This window comes from Pleurodeles waltl, chromosome 6, assembly GCF_031143425.1.
Source record: "Pleurodeles waltl isolate 20211129_DDA chromosome 6, aPleWal1.hap1.20221129, whole genome shotgun sequence".
In the NCBI taxonomy this organism is placed as follows: domain Eukaryota; kingdom Metazoa; phylum Chordata; class Amphibia; order Caudata; family Salamandridae; genus Pleurodeles; species Pleurodeles waltl.
This window is the reverse complement of record NC_090445.1, coordinates 1,420,736,549-1,420,750,704: the sequence shown is the minus strand read 5'-3', so window position 1 is coordinate 1,420,750,704 and position 14,156 is coordinate 1,420,736,549. Positions and strand designations below refer to the sequence as shown.

At 45.8% G+C, this 14,156-nt stretch overlaps 1 protein-coding gene across 3 annotated transcripts in view; it reads left to right on the top strand.

The window, feature by feature from the left end:
- Window positions 1-14,156, top strand: part of PRDM2 (PR/SET domain 2) — a 501,039-nt gene that overhangs the window by 335,421 nt on the left and 151,462 nt on the right. For all 3 annotated transcript variants that reach the window (XM_069240785.1, XM_069240786.1, XM_069240787.1), the window contains one exon: window positions 8,327-8,430. In XM_069240785.1, coding sequence (XP_069096886.1) covers window positions 8,327-8,430 — 104 coding nt within the window. The remainder of the gene's footprint in view (window positions 1-8,326; window positions 8,431-14,156) is intronic.

Genomic DNA, 14,156 nt, shown 5'->3' with positions numbered 1-14,156 from the left:
TTCGTGATCTGCTTCTCCCGGACGATTGGTGGGTGCGCTTAGGCCTCAAATATGCATACCTCGCAGTACCCATTTTTCCTCCACATCGTCGGTTCCTTCAGTGCCAGTGGCGGAGGCTCATCTGTGAGTTCAAGACCTTTCCCTTCGGTCATTCTTTTGCTCCCTGGTGCTTCACCAAGATCCTGAAACCAGTGGTGGAGCACCTGAGGTCTTGGGGATATCATCTTATAATTTACCTTGACGACCTCCTCAAAATGGATCAGTGCCTCGTTGCTCGGGTCTTTAGGCCGTCAATGTGGAGTTAATGCTTCTTTGATCATGGCCGAGGAATGGATACCTCTCTCGTAAGCAGTTATCGGACAGATTGGTGATGCTTCTTTGTCTGGTGTCCTTCTGAAGGGTCTCTGACATCAGAGCCCTAGACATTTCAAGTCAGGTCACCTTTTACATTTCTAAAAGAACTAGAACTGATTTTTGTATGGTCCCTTAGCCGATATTTGATGTACACCCCAACATTTTGTGATGAGCGCTATCTAAAGGTGTATGAACAGCTCACGGAAGAATACCATCCCCTAGGAGACTGGCAGCTTTTGAGAACCCTAACAAAGCCTTTCAAAGTGGTCTTCTCCTCCACCATTGCTCGCTGTGTCCATTGGATGATGCAAGAAGCGGGCATTAATCTGTCAGTTTTCAGAGCCCATTCAGTCATAGGGGCAATGGCGTCAAAAGTCTTTTCTTTAGGGGCTAAACTAGAAAATATTTTGAATGTGCTGACTGGTCTTCGGACTCCACGTTTAAGAGGTTTTGCTTCAAACCAGTATGGCGTCTTTGGTGGTGGACAAGCTTTGAACGAGCATAATCCTCACCTCTGGTCCTGACATAGAATGATAAATTTTCTAGCCAACATAAAGGAAAGTTTTAATTTATTAAGGACTCTGAGGCAAGGATTATTCCCTCCCGGCCAATGTGGTGCCCACCCTGTAACAAGGGTATTGCTTCTCCAGGGCTCTTGGTTCTCCTTCAGGATTCTTCGTTGGATCTAAGTATAAAGCTTTTGAGTTTTTCTTAATAGATGGTTTACCTGCTGTCTTTCCTTTAAGGCATAACACTGGTCGCTTTTGTCAAGTCTGTTACGGGCTATGTAAGGGTTTCTCATAAGGATGATGTAGTTATTACTCTGTATTTATATATTTTTTTCTCTAAAGGCCACAAATCAACAAAAGACAATTAGTGAGGATGTTGCGTCAAGACAGAGGAAGAGCAGTGGAAGATGGCTGCTTATATGGAATGTTATATGAACTGTTGATTGGTTGTTTTTTTCTATAGTTTTTTTTTCCCTTGGCAGTTTGAGAAAAGTAGTTTCTTTTTTAATACTGGTGGAGAATAATGGATTGAAAGTTGAGAGCATAATCCTCGCCTCCGGGTCCTTAATAGAATTTAAACTTTCCTTTGTGTTTGCTATGAAATTTTTCATTTTCCATCCTTTTCCTGAAATATCCCTTAATTAGGCAATTGCAAACTACGCAAATTTTGCGCATCCCTGCTACACAGCAGACGAGGTGAAAATCTGTAAAATCATGTGTTAACTCTAAGGGCCTAATTATGAGTGGTTCTTTAAACCCCTGTTCATGCATGGTAAGGAATTACAAGTTTAGTTTTATTTAACACATCCGATAATAATCACATGTTAAATCACCCAACTTTTGTTAAATTTCATTAGGTGAAACCTGCAGCAATTTACCATGGGAAAACATAGGTAATTACCCTATCATGTGGATTTTGGTGCGTTAAATACCAAAATCCATATGTTATTCTATTTAAACTCATAATGAGTATTATTTATCGCTCCCAACAAGTAATGTGCCCTGTGGTATCGTTATTTATCACAGCCGATAATATTGACACAACTTGTAATCAGGCTCTAAGAGTGTACTGGTCTCAAGACAATAAACAGTTAAAATCTGAATTTGTATTTGGTTATCCTAGTGTGGGGACCTGGAGATCAGTGGCGGCCGGCAGCTTTAGGAGGGAGGGGGCAGGCGGGATACACACACATACACACACACACTCATTCTTTCACACACAGACATGCACGCACATCCATTAACAGCACCCATACCATTCAAACATGCACGCACGCATCAAACATTCATTTTAAAAGATCGCACACACTCATTCTTTCACACACGCACGCATGCATATCCATTAACACTCATAACATTAAACATGCACACATGCACCAAACATTCATTTTAAAAGATCGCACACACTCATTCTTTCTCACACACACACACACACACACACACACACACGCACATCCATTAACAACACTCATAACACTCAAACATGCACGCACGCACCAAACATTCAATTTTAAACATCACACACACACACACACACACACACTTACCTTCAGCCTCCAGGACCCAGGAGGGTTAGGACTGCTGCCTTCCCTCATTGGCCGACTTTAGGTCAGCCAATGAGGGAAGGCAGCAGTCCCAGCCTCGTCACAGAGTGGGATGGGGTCAGTGAGACTGCTGACCCCACCCCACTCTGTGACGAAGTATCACTGATTGACACTCGCCCTGGTCGCTTCAGGGCTTAAACCTGAAGCGCCCAGGCCGAGTGTCAATGGGTGACGCTTTCCTCGTCACCCAGGGGAGGGCCTTGAGGCACCTTTGCTGATCTCAGTGACTGATTATGGGCAGAAATGTTTTGAAAAAGTAATGCCCTGCAGAGCATTATGGGAAGAGTTTCTGAGTGCAGCGAATATTATAGTTTCTTGACTGTAATGCTTAGAATAGCCTCTAGATAACACCACAATACAAATACCATTTGTAAGAAACATGGTCATGTAACCATATAGTTGGTGACTAGAGAGCATAAACACATGAAAAAAACGGAAGAAAGTAATGCAGTGTAATCATAGATTTAGCTTTGTGCCTTACACATTTTCAGGCCTAGCACACCTACTGCAATACTATTACAAGCAAGGCCATCAAAACACAAACTACTCTCAGCTGTAATACAAAAGTTCCAGCTATGAGAGTGTGTAGGGAAATGCCTCCCTTGGCATGGTTACCCCCTAACATTTTGCCTTTTGTTGATACTTAATATGATTGAAAGTGTGCTGGGTTCCTGCTAACCAGGCCCCAGCACCAGTGTTCTTTTCCCAAACTGTACCTTTGTTCCCACAATAGGCACAGCCCTGGCACACAGATAAGTCCCTTGTAATTGGTACCCCTGGTACCAGGGGCCCTGTGGCCAGAAAAGTTTTCTAAGGGCTGCAGCATATATTCCCCGGGGACCCCTCACTAAGCACATGCACACTGCCTCACAGCTTGTGTGGGCTGGTGGGGAGAAAATTACTTAGTCGACATGGCACTCCCCTCAGAGTGCCATGCCGTCAACCCACTGCCTGTGGCATAGGTAAGTCACCCCTCTAGCAGGCCTACAGCCCTAAGGCAGGGTGCACTATACCACAGGTGAGGGCATAGTTGCATGAACACTATGAACACTATGCCCCTACAGTGTCTAAGCTAAACCTTAGACTTTGTAAGTGGAGGGTAGCCATAAAGAATTTATGGTCTGGGAGTTTGTCAAACACGAACTCCACAGTACCATAATGGCTACACTGAAATCTGGGAAGTTTGGTATCAAACTTCTCAGCACAATAACTGATGCCAGTGTGGAATTTATTGAAAAATGCACACAGAGGGCATCTTAGAGATGGCCCCTGTATACCGGTCCAATGACCAGTGTTAGGCTGACCAGTTCCTGCCAGCCTGCCACAACCAGATGGGTTTTTGGCCACATGGGGTGAGTGCCTTTGTCACTCTGTGGCCAGGAACAAAGCCTGCACTGGGTGGAGGTGCTTCTCACCTCCCCCTGCAGGAACTGTAACACCTGGCGGTAAGCCTCAAAGGCTCATGCCTGTTGTTATAGCACCCCAGGGCATCCCATCTAGTGGAGATGCCCGCCCCTCCGGACACAGCCCCACTTTTGGCAGCAAGTCTGGAGAAGATGATGAGAAAAACAAGGAGGAGTCACCCACCAGTCAGGACAGACCCTAAGGTGTCTTGAGCTGAGGTGACCACTGCCTTAAGAAATCCTCCATCTTGGTTTTGGAGGATTCCCCCAAAAGGAATAAGGATGTTCCCCCCTCCCCTCAGGGAGGAGGCACAAAAAGGGTGTAGCCACCCTCCAGGACAGTAGCCATTGGCTACTGACCCCCAGACCTACACACATCCCTAAATTGAGTATTTAGGGGCGACCCTGAACCCAGGAAATCAGATTCCTGCAACCTGAAGAAAGAAGTAGGACTGCTGACCTGAAAGCCTCGCAGAGACAATGGAGACAACAACTGACTTGGCCCCTACCGGCCTGTCTCCAGATTCAAAGAACTTGCACAGCGATGCATCCAGCGGGACCAGCGACCTCTGAGAACTCAGAGGACTGACCTGCACCTAAAGGACCAAGAACCTCCCGAGGACAGCGGCTCTGTCCAGAAACAACAACAAAGAAAACAACTTTAAAGAGACTCTAACTTCCCGTCAGAAGCATGAGTCTTCCCACTCTGCACCCGACGCCCCCAGCTCGAGTTCAGGACAACCAACACTGCAAAGAGGACTCCCAGGTGACTCCAACAACGTGGACACCCTGAGTCGACCTCCCTGCACCCCCACAGCGGTGCCTGCAGAGAGGATCCAGAGGCTCCCCCTGACTGCGACTGCCTGGTAACAAAGGAACTCTATGCCTGGACCAAGCACTGCATCCGCAGGACCGAGAGGAACCATCTACCAGTGCACGAGTGACCAGCAGGTGGCCCTCATCCTATCCCAGTCGGGGGCTGGCCCGAGAAGCCCCCCTGTGCCCTACCTGCATCGCCAGATCCTGCATCGCCCTGGGTCCCTCCATTGTTTTCTACAACAAACCAGACACCTACTTTGCACTCTGCACCCGGCTGCCCCTGTGCCGCTGAGGGTGTGTTTTGTGTGCTTGTGTGTGTCCCCCTCCCCCCCTGCTCTACAAAACCCCCTGGTCTGCTCCCTGACGACGTAGGTACTTACCTGCTAGCAGACTGGAACCGGAGCACCCCTGTTCTCCATAGGTGCCTATATTGTTTGGGCCCTCGTTTGACCTCTGCACCTGACTGGCTCTGTGTTGCTGCTGCGGTGGCTTTGGGGTTGCCTTGAACCCCCAACGGTGGGCTGCCTATGCCCAGGAGACTGAACTTGTAAGTGCTTTACTTACCTGAGAAACTAACCCCCCCCCCCCCGAGGAACTGTTGATTTTTGCAGTGTCCACTTTTAAAATAGCTTATTGCCATTTTAACCAAAACTGTGTGTAATACTGTTTTAAATAAAAGTTCTATACTTACCTGTGTGAAGTACCTTACAATTTATGTACTTACCTAAAATTTTAATCTTGTGGTTCTTAAAATAAATTAAGAAAATAAAATATATTTTTCTATATAAAAAGCTATTGGCCTGGAGTTAAGTCTTTGTTAAGTCTTTGAATGTGTGTTCTCATTTATTGCCTGTGTGTACAACAAATGCTTAACACTACCCTCTGATAAGCCTGCTGCTTGACCACTCTACCACAAAATAGAGCTTTAGTATTATCTAATGTTGTCACTATCAACCTGTTAGGAGAACCCTTGGACTCTGTGCACACTATCTTTCACTTTGAGATACAGGGAGTGCAGAATTATTAGGCAAGTTGTATTTTTGAGGATTAATTTTATTATTGAACAACAACCATGTTCTCAATGAACCCAAAAAACTCATTAATATCAAAGCTGAATATTTTTGGAAGTAGTTTTTAGTTTGTTTTTAGTTTTAGCTATGTTAGGGGGATATCTGTGTGTGCAGGTGACTATTACTGTGCATAATTATTAGGCAACTTAACAAAAAAAAATATATACCCATTTCAATTATTAATTATTACCAGTGAAACCAATATAACATCTCAACATTCACAAATATACATTTCTGACATTCAAAAACAAAACAAAAACAAATCAGTGACCAATATAGCCACCTTTCTTTGCAAGGACACTCAAAAGCCTGCCATCCATGGATTCTGTCAGTGTTTTGATCTGTTCACCATCAACATTGCGTGCAGCAGCAACCACAGCCTCCCAGACACTGTTCAGAGAGGTGTACTGTTTTCCCTCCTTGTAAATCTCACATTTGATGATGGACCACAGGTTCTCAATGGGGTTCAGATCAGGTGAACAAGGAGGCCATGTCATTAGATTTCCTTCTTTTATACCCTTTCTTGCCAGCCACGCTGTGGAGTACTTGGACGCGTGTGATGGAGCATTGTCCTGCATGAAAATCATGTTTTTCTTGAAGGATGCAGACTTCTTCCTGTACCACTGCTTGAAGAAGGTGTCTTCCAGGAACTGGCAGTAGGACTGGGAGTTGAGCTTGACTCCATCCTCAACCCGAAAAGGCCCCACAAGCTCATCTTTGATGATACCAGCCCAAACCAGTACTCCACCTCCACCTTGCTGGCGTCTGAGTCGGACTGGAGCTCTCTGCCCTTTACCAATCCAGCCACGGGCCCATCCATCCGGCCCATCAAGACTCACTCTCATTTCATCAGTCCATAAAACCTTAGAAAAATCAGTCTTGAGATATTGCTTGGCCCAGTCTTGACGTTTCAGCTTGTGTGTCTTGTTCAGTGGTGGTCGTCTTTCAGCCTTTCTTACCTTGGCCATGTCTCTGAGTATTGCACACCTTGTGCTTTTGGGCACTCCAGTGATGTGGCAGCTCTGAAATATGGCCAAACTGGTGGCAAGTGGCATTGTGGCAGCTGCACGCTTGACTTTTCTCAGTTCATGGGCAGTTATTTTGCGCCTTGGTTTTTCCACACGCTTCTTGCGACCCTGTTGACTATTTTGAATGAAACGCTTGATTGTTCGATGATCACGCTTCAGAAGCTTTGCAATTTTAAGAGTGCTGCATCCCTCTGCAAGATATCTCACTATTTTTGACTTTTCTGAGCCTGTCAAGTCCTTCTTTTGACCCATTTTGCCAAAGGAAAGGAAGTTGCCTAATAATTATGCACACCTGATATAGGGTGTTGATGTCATTAGACCACACCCCTTCTCATTACAGAGATGCACATCACCTAATATGCTTAATTGGTAGTAGGCTTTCGAGCCTATACAGCTTGGAGTAAGACAACATGCATAAAGAGGATGATGTGGTCAAAATACTCATTTGCCTAATAATTCTGCACTCCCTGTAGTATATACAGAGCCAACCTCTACAGAGTGCTTAATAAGACACTGCATGATGTGAGTGGTTATTATTTTGGGGCCCCCACTAACCTAGTGTGGGGGCCCAGAAACGACCTAAATAAGAAGAGTACATTGTATGGGTAAAAATGTTTTGTAAAAGAATGCTTGTAAAGCATTATGGGGGGTTTCCCCAAGCGCAGTGAATATTGTAGTATCGGCTCTCCTGCTGTGCCGGGAGAGCAACTTTGAGATTTTCTCTGCATCTTACGTAAAGCATTTATCAATTACACGTGTTTTTGTGGAAGCTATGACACACGAAGGGGAGAGCCAAAAGAAATTACTCTGATTAGGTAACAGTGTGAACAATGTGATCAGTGCTTCAGTACCGCCGATAGAGTTTATGCTGCTGTTCTCCACTGTGAGTGCCATGGCTGCCTTGGAACACGAAGGGGAGAGACAAAAGAAAAAGATTGTTCGCCCATGCTGAAGTATATCTGCAGTCATGCAGTAATCCATGTAACAGGGTCATTCTGCAAGGCAGTAACAAAACCGCCCTAAGGTGCGACAAACGTAAAGCATTTACCAATGACATCAAGGGATTTTTTAATGGCAAGCCCACCAACGAGTGAAAGTGATGGGCTTTGTTAAAATTCCACAGATAGATACGAACAGGTCGAAAAGCGCTTGCTCGATTGACCTAAAAATAGTCGGCTTCAATTGAATTTTTTGTATCAGTTATTTCTATTTGTTAAATCACTGTAATAATCTTGTTGCTCTTGGCTTTGTAATATTCTGATCCTGTAACTTAAACCTCCCATCCCCCTCTCCAAATAATTATTGCAATCGAAAAGTGAAAATGGTGGCACTTCTGGCTTCAGAAAATATGGTTTTGTAGGAACTGAGGGGTATTGGTTTTTCCTCATTATCTATTTCTTTATGCACATTTATGTTTATTTTATTGTTTAGAAAAAAGTGTGTGAATTTGTAGTGTATGTGTGAATTGAGTTATTTTTCATACTGTATATGCAGAATTAAAGGAAACGTACTTTTATAACTCTGTAATTTGTTTTTCAGGTGTTTGGACCACAAAGCGAATATTAAAGGGGAGAAAGTTTGGACCATTTGTTGGAGAGAAGAAAAAAAGATCTCAAGTAAAAAGCAATGTATACATGTGGGAGGCAAGTCATTTTTCATTATTGGGTGCATCTGAAAAGCATTTTCACTCTCACATCAGTTTTGCTTTCATGGTGTGCTGCATGTATCTGGTGCAGATTCACATTCTGCTGCTCCTGCGGTTAGGTGCTTTATCCAGAATATTACAATTGTTTTTCTCAGAGTATTTTGTTTTCAGTTGTGATAAGAATGACTTATACTCACATTCTTTATAGCCACCAAAGCAGCTGGACACAGATTCCAACTCAAATGTTTTTTTCTGACTTCGGGTCTGAACATGTTGTATATGGTGGTGTGTAAATAAATATGCTGACAAGAAAACAAAGAAACATTTTAGGTCGGGACTTCCAGATTCATTTGCCTTAAAAACATATTAAAATCTAAAAAAAACATATATCTCTTATACATAGAGGTGCTTTAAGCAATACTGCATTCGTTGGCTTGTGCAGCTGTCGGTCACATTAGCATAGAGGAGTTGGTCCTCCTACTTTAGCCCGTGGATGCTCTCACTGTGTGGCATTTTACCTCTACACATGTGGTCATCACCTCAAGAATTATTCCCCTCATTGTCGGTTTCGGTGGAAATCAGGACAGCTTTAGCCGTTTCACTCCAGGTTTTGCACACTATAAGTAACATGCATCGTGCAGAAAATAGAGGGGTCTTGGATGAGTGTCCACGTGTGAAGCGCGTTTTGGAGCATGCTTGCAGCACAGCCATTCTGTTTTCGGATGCCACTAATCAGGAGTGAGGCCTTTAGACCCTGTTCAAGAAAATGTGCCCATAATATAGCCACCAGCTCAGTCAGTGAGATTCCATGGCAGTGATGAAAGAGGTTTTCGAGATCGACAACACTCACACGACGTCCTAGCAAACAAGCCATTAAAATACATTTGTAACAGAAGGCGCAGCACCTTTCCAGTACAGGGTGTCACCCAGCCTCCCAGTTGCGTCATCATGCACACGGGGCAGGAGCGGCACAGAATTGGTTCTGAGACAGCCCCGTTATTTTTAAAGTTGGTCTGGACATATTTCAACTTTTCACTGGGAGCTCTCTCGGCTTTGCGTCAGCGGTACTCTCAAGCCTGCAGTTTCAGTCGCTTGTTAATTAGTTAAGTACTTTTAGTAGTTTGGAAAGGGTAGTAAATACTTATATTTAAAAAATCAGAGAAGTCTAGTTGAGGACGCCAGAAAAGGATTGCAATTGACTTGGTGCAGCGGTAGCACTGCTGTCCGTTATTGCTAAGCGACCAATGTTCGAACCAGTTTATGAACAAGAAGAACATTGTAAGGTTATTTTTGTCTGATGACACTTAAACTAATTTGTGTTTCTAAGCTTGTGCACTTAAATGAAGGAAAGTCATATTTTGTAACTATGCATATTTGTATTAATATCACTTAATGCATAAAATTTTCAGTGTATATGTGAATGAAGAGGAGACACTGTTCTACAAAAGTCTCCAATGCAGCCATGTAACTCGTACGTTAACTTTAAAGGGATTATCCATGCACTATACAAACCTTACATACAGACTCTTCACTGGTTCTTGACAGAACCTGTCACAAACTACAAATAATTTACACACACCCTGCGCAGAACTTCATGAAAGGGCTGCTAAAAACCTATGATTCGGCATACAACCTGTAAACGAGGCTCTTTACAAGTTGTCTAAAAGTTCTTCCTATAACCTGCAGGCAACTTCTGCACATAGCTTGCGCAAATCTTTTCTCATAGTCTGCCACTCCATATTCGCACTCCACCCACTACCAGTAGATGAGTGCTTGGACATATCTCAGACACAATCTATGCACTTAGCATACCACACAAAAGGTACACACACATAAACACAAATGCAGTTTGTTATACTGATTCTTGAAAAATGTGCACCTGCATCCCATAGAACACATGCACAAGCTTCATACAATCTAAATACCAGCTTTGCACACTTCCTACAGAAAAACTATGCACACGTGCAGAAAGATATGCAGAATCTCTCCTGGCATTTTTGCCAGTTGAGTAATTTTACACCCCTTACACAATGTAAACTCGATTTAAACACAATTAAAAAATGTAAAAACAATCCTACGAACGAGAAAATCTGGACACAGCTTGTGGGCAAATCCTTCCCTCCGGCTGAACATAAATGCAAACAACCTGTACACTGATTCTGCACGAAAACTGTACTGAAATTGTAATCTGCAGACAACTTGCACACAAACGTTAGGCAGCCCGTACAAATCTGTGCACTTATTATGCACCCAGCTGCAAATGATGTGTAATTTATCTGTACACAAGCCGTATATGAGTAATTTGTACGGACTTGATGTGCATGTTAGGCACACCACCTTCCCTCAACCTGTACAATGGCTGTGTAAACTGCTTGCTCAGATATTCTGTTCCCAACTTGCATATTAGAGCTGTACATTATAATCACAAAACAGCCCTGCCAAGCTTCCCAGGTCGGTGCGTGATGTGCTGCTCCATTCGAGGTTTTTTCTTTGAATTCTGGGTGTTGTGGTCTTGTTTGTTACATTATAAAGCAAGACTAAAACGGGAATACAAGTCCCTCATCTCAAAGGAAAAACAAACCTGGACTCCAGTGGCACATCACATAGGGACCTGAGAAAGCCGGCAGGTTTGTCAAAAACACACAAACAGCCATGTTCAATATAGTCTTCATTTCTGATGGATACACCTACCTGTGGATTCCTCACCAAAAGAATTCTCCCCTCGCGCCAGCCTCGACGGAAATTTCTTCTAGCTCTGCACGTCGACGATGACGTCACAATCGCCCGACTCCACGCGACACCATATGACGTCATCCAGGCAATAAGAAGCCCTCGTCGACGTGCAGACGTCAGTTCCCTTTTTTCCGTGCCTCCGAGTAACGGTTATTTCTTCGAGGCTCACAGGGAGCTACTGTTTCGAACTACGGTTACAATGTCGCAGCCAAGGAAATCCGGCTTTAAACCATGTAACCAGTGCAGGGGTCGGATGTCGGTTACCGATCCCCATGAGAATTGCCTCTGGTGCCTTAGCTCTGACCATGAGGTCGAGTCATGCGGCTCCTGCCAGTCCATGAACCCTAAGGCACTTAAGGAGAGGGAGGCAAAATTGTTCTTGACTCGGTCCAAGAAAAAAAAGGGGAGGCGTCATCGGAGGGAATCCTCTTCAAGATCCTCGAGATCTCATCATCACCATGGTGACTCTCGGCAGCGTCACAGTTCCCGGCACCGATCGAGCAAGGGACGGTCCAGATCAAGATCGGCTTCTCCGTCAGCTCGGCGCAGTCTGACGTGGGAGATTAGCCCGACTGTCACCCCTCCACCTCCTACGACCCCGACGTCACCGGGTCGGTCTTCGAGGTCGAGCCTCTCCAGAGGCCAGAGGGTTCTCCTAGCCAGGAGTTACCTGGACCTTCTTCGGAGGTTTTGCACCCAGCTTCTGTAACTGCTGAGCCTCTTTTGCCCTTTAATGAGGCACTACTGGATCCCATTAAAGACATCTGGAGGAAACCTGTGTCTACCGCTGCTGTCAACAGGGCGGTGGCTCGTCGCTATCGGGCGGCACCAGGTGATCCTGTGTTTCTCTCCAAACACCCAACACCGGAGAGTTTAGTGGTACAGGCCTCTTGTTCGTCCAGGTCCTCTCCTGGCTCGTTTCCCAGAACACCTGCGGACAGGGAATCGAAGAAGATGGACCATACTGCTAAAAAGGCCTTTTCATCTTGTAGTATGGCCTTAAAGTCATCCAACGCGACCTGCATATTGGGACGTTACATCCATGCCCTTATGGAGGAAGCGAAAGGCCACCCGAACTTGTCCCAGGAAATGTTGCAGCTACTGGCGGATGCTTAGGCGGGAGCGACTCAGGTGATCCAGTCGGGATTGGACACTTCAGACTCGGTGGCTAGAGCTATGGGCACGATCATAGTTTCTAGGCGACAATCTTGGCTGCGTTCATCTGGCTTCTCGTCTGACGTGCAGGCGACTCTTCTCGATCTTCCCTTTGATGGCGAGAAGCTCTTTGGGACAAAGGCGGATTCTGCTCTGGAGCGTTTTAAGGAGAGCAGAGCTACAGCGAGATCTTTGGGACTTCAGTCTTCTGCCTCATCCTCCTTTAGAGGTTATAGGAGGTTTAAAGGATTTGGACGTGGCTCCTCCTTTCGTGGCAGATTTCAAGGACCACAACAGACTGTATCCACTCTGCCATACAGATCTTTCAGGGGCAGGGGCAGAGTCCAGACAAGAGGAGCCACCCAGCAGCACTCTGCCTCTTCCTCTTCCTCGGTAGGGGTGCAGCAAGGAAAGCAGCCGTAGTCCTCCTCCACTCCCTGTCCACTTGTCTCCGGTAGTGGGGAGACTTGCCCATTTTCTTCCGATGTGGGAGGTTATAACATCGGACTCCTGGGTCATCGACATTGTGAAGAAGGGGTACGCTCTTCCCTTTCGGGAATTCCCTCCTCCCTTCCCTCCCCGCCCATCCTTCTGTTCGGAAGACCATCTTCTCCTATTACAACAGGAAGTGCTGTCCCTATTGGCAAAAGGCGCAATAGAGTTGGTTCCCGAGCAGGAGAGGGGTCAGGGCTGTTATTCAAGATACTTCCTGATCCCCAAAAAGGATGGTCGGTTGAGACCGATTTTGGACTTGAGGGTTTTGAATTGGTTCCTCAAACAGGAAAAGTTCAAAATGCTGACCCTTTCACAGGTTCTTTTGGCGTTGAACGAAGGAGACTGAATGGTGTCGGTCGATTTGCAGGACGCGTATTTTCATATTCCGATCCTCAAATCGCACAGGAAGTATCTCCGGTTTGTTGTGGGATCGCAACATTATCAGTTTGCGGTCCTCCCGTTTGGTCTTACTTCAGCACCTCGAGTCTTCACAAAGGTGATGGCGGTGGTAGCGGCAGAGCTCAGAAGAAGGGGGATAGCGGTGTTCCCCTATCTGGACGATTGGTTGATCAAAGCCAAGACTCCGGAGCTCGTGCGGCGACATCTCCAGTCGACAACTCAATTGTTGTACGACCTGGGTTTTTCAGTCAATGTACCCAAATCTCACCTGGAGCCCTCTCAACGCCTCCTGTTCATAGGGGCGGTATTGGACACGACATTGAATCAGGCCTTTTCCTCCGCCCCAGCGGGTTCAGGACATTCAGGCGTTGATTCCAATGTTTCGAAATGGAGCGGTAGTTCCAGTCCTCAAGGTCCTTCGTCTGCTCGGTCTGTTCGCTTCTTGCATACTGTTGGTCACTCATGCACGCTGGCACATGAGGGCTCTTCAGTGGTGCGTCCGCAGGCAGTGGTTTCAGCACAGAGGGGATCTCGAGGAGTCGATAAAGATCTCCAGAGACACTGCAGTGGATCTTCAATGGTGGGCCGCGGTCGACAACCTGTCACAAGGAAGTCCGTTCTCGCTGCCCCCACCAGTGGCCACAGTAGTAACGGATGCTTCCACTCTAGGGTGGGGAGCTCATCTGGGAGACCTGGAGGTCAAAGGCCTTTGGTCTCCGGTAGAACAGAGATTACACATCAATCTGTTGGAATTGCGGGCAGTACGTCTAGCTCTCAAGGCTTTCCTCCCTTCCATTCGCAGTCAGTCAGTCCATATTCTAACGGACAACACTACCGCGATGTGGTATATAAACAAACAGGGAGGAGTGGGGTCGTATCTTCTCTGCAGAGAAGCTCTTCGACTCTGGTCCTGGCTTCAGGAACACAAGATCTGCTTGGTAG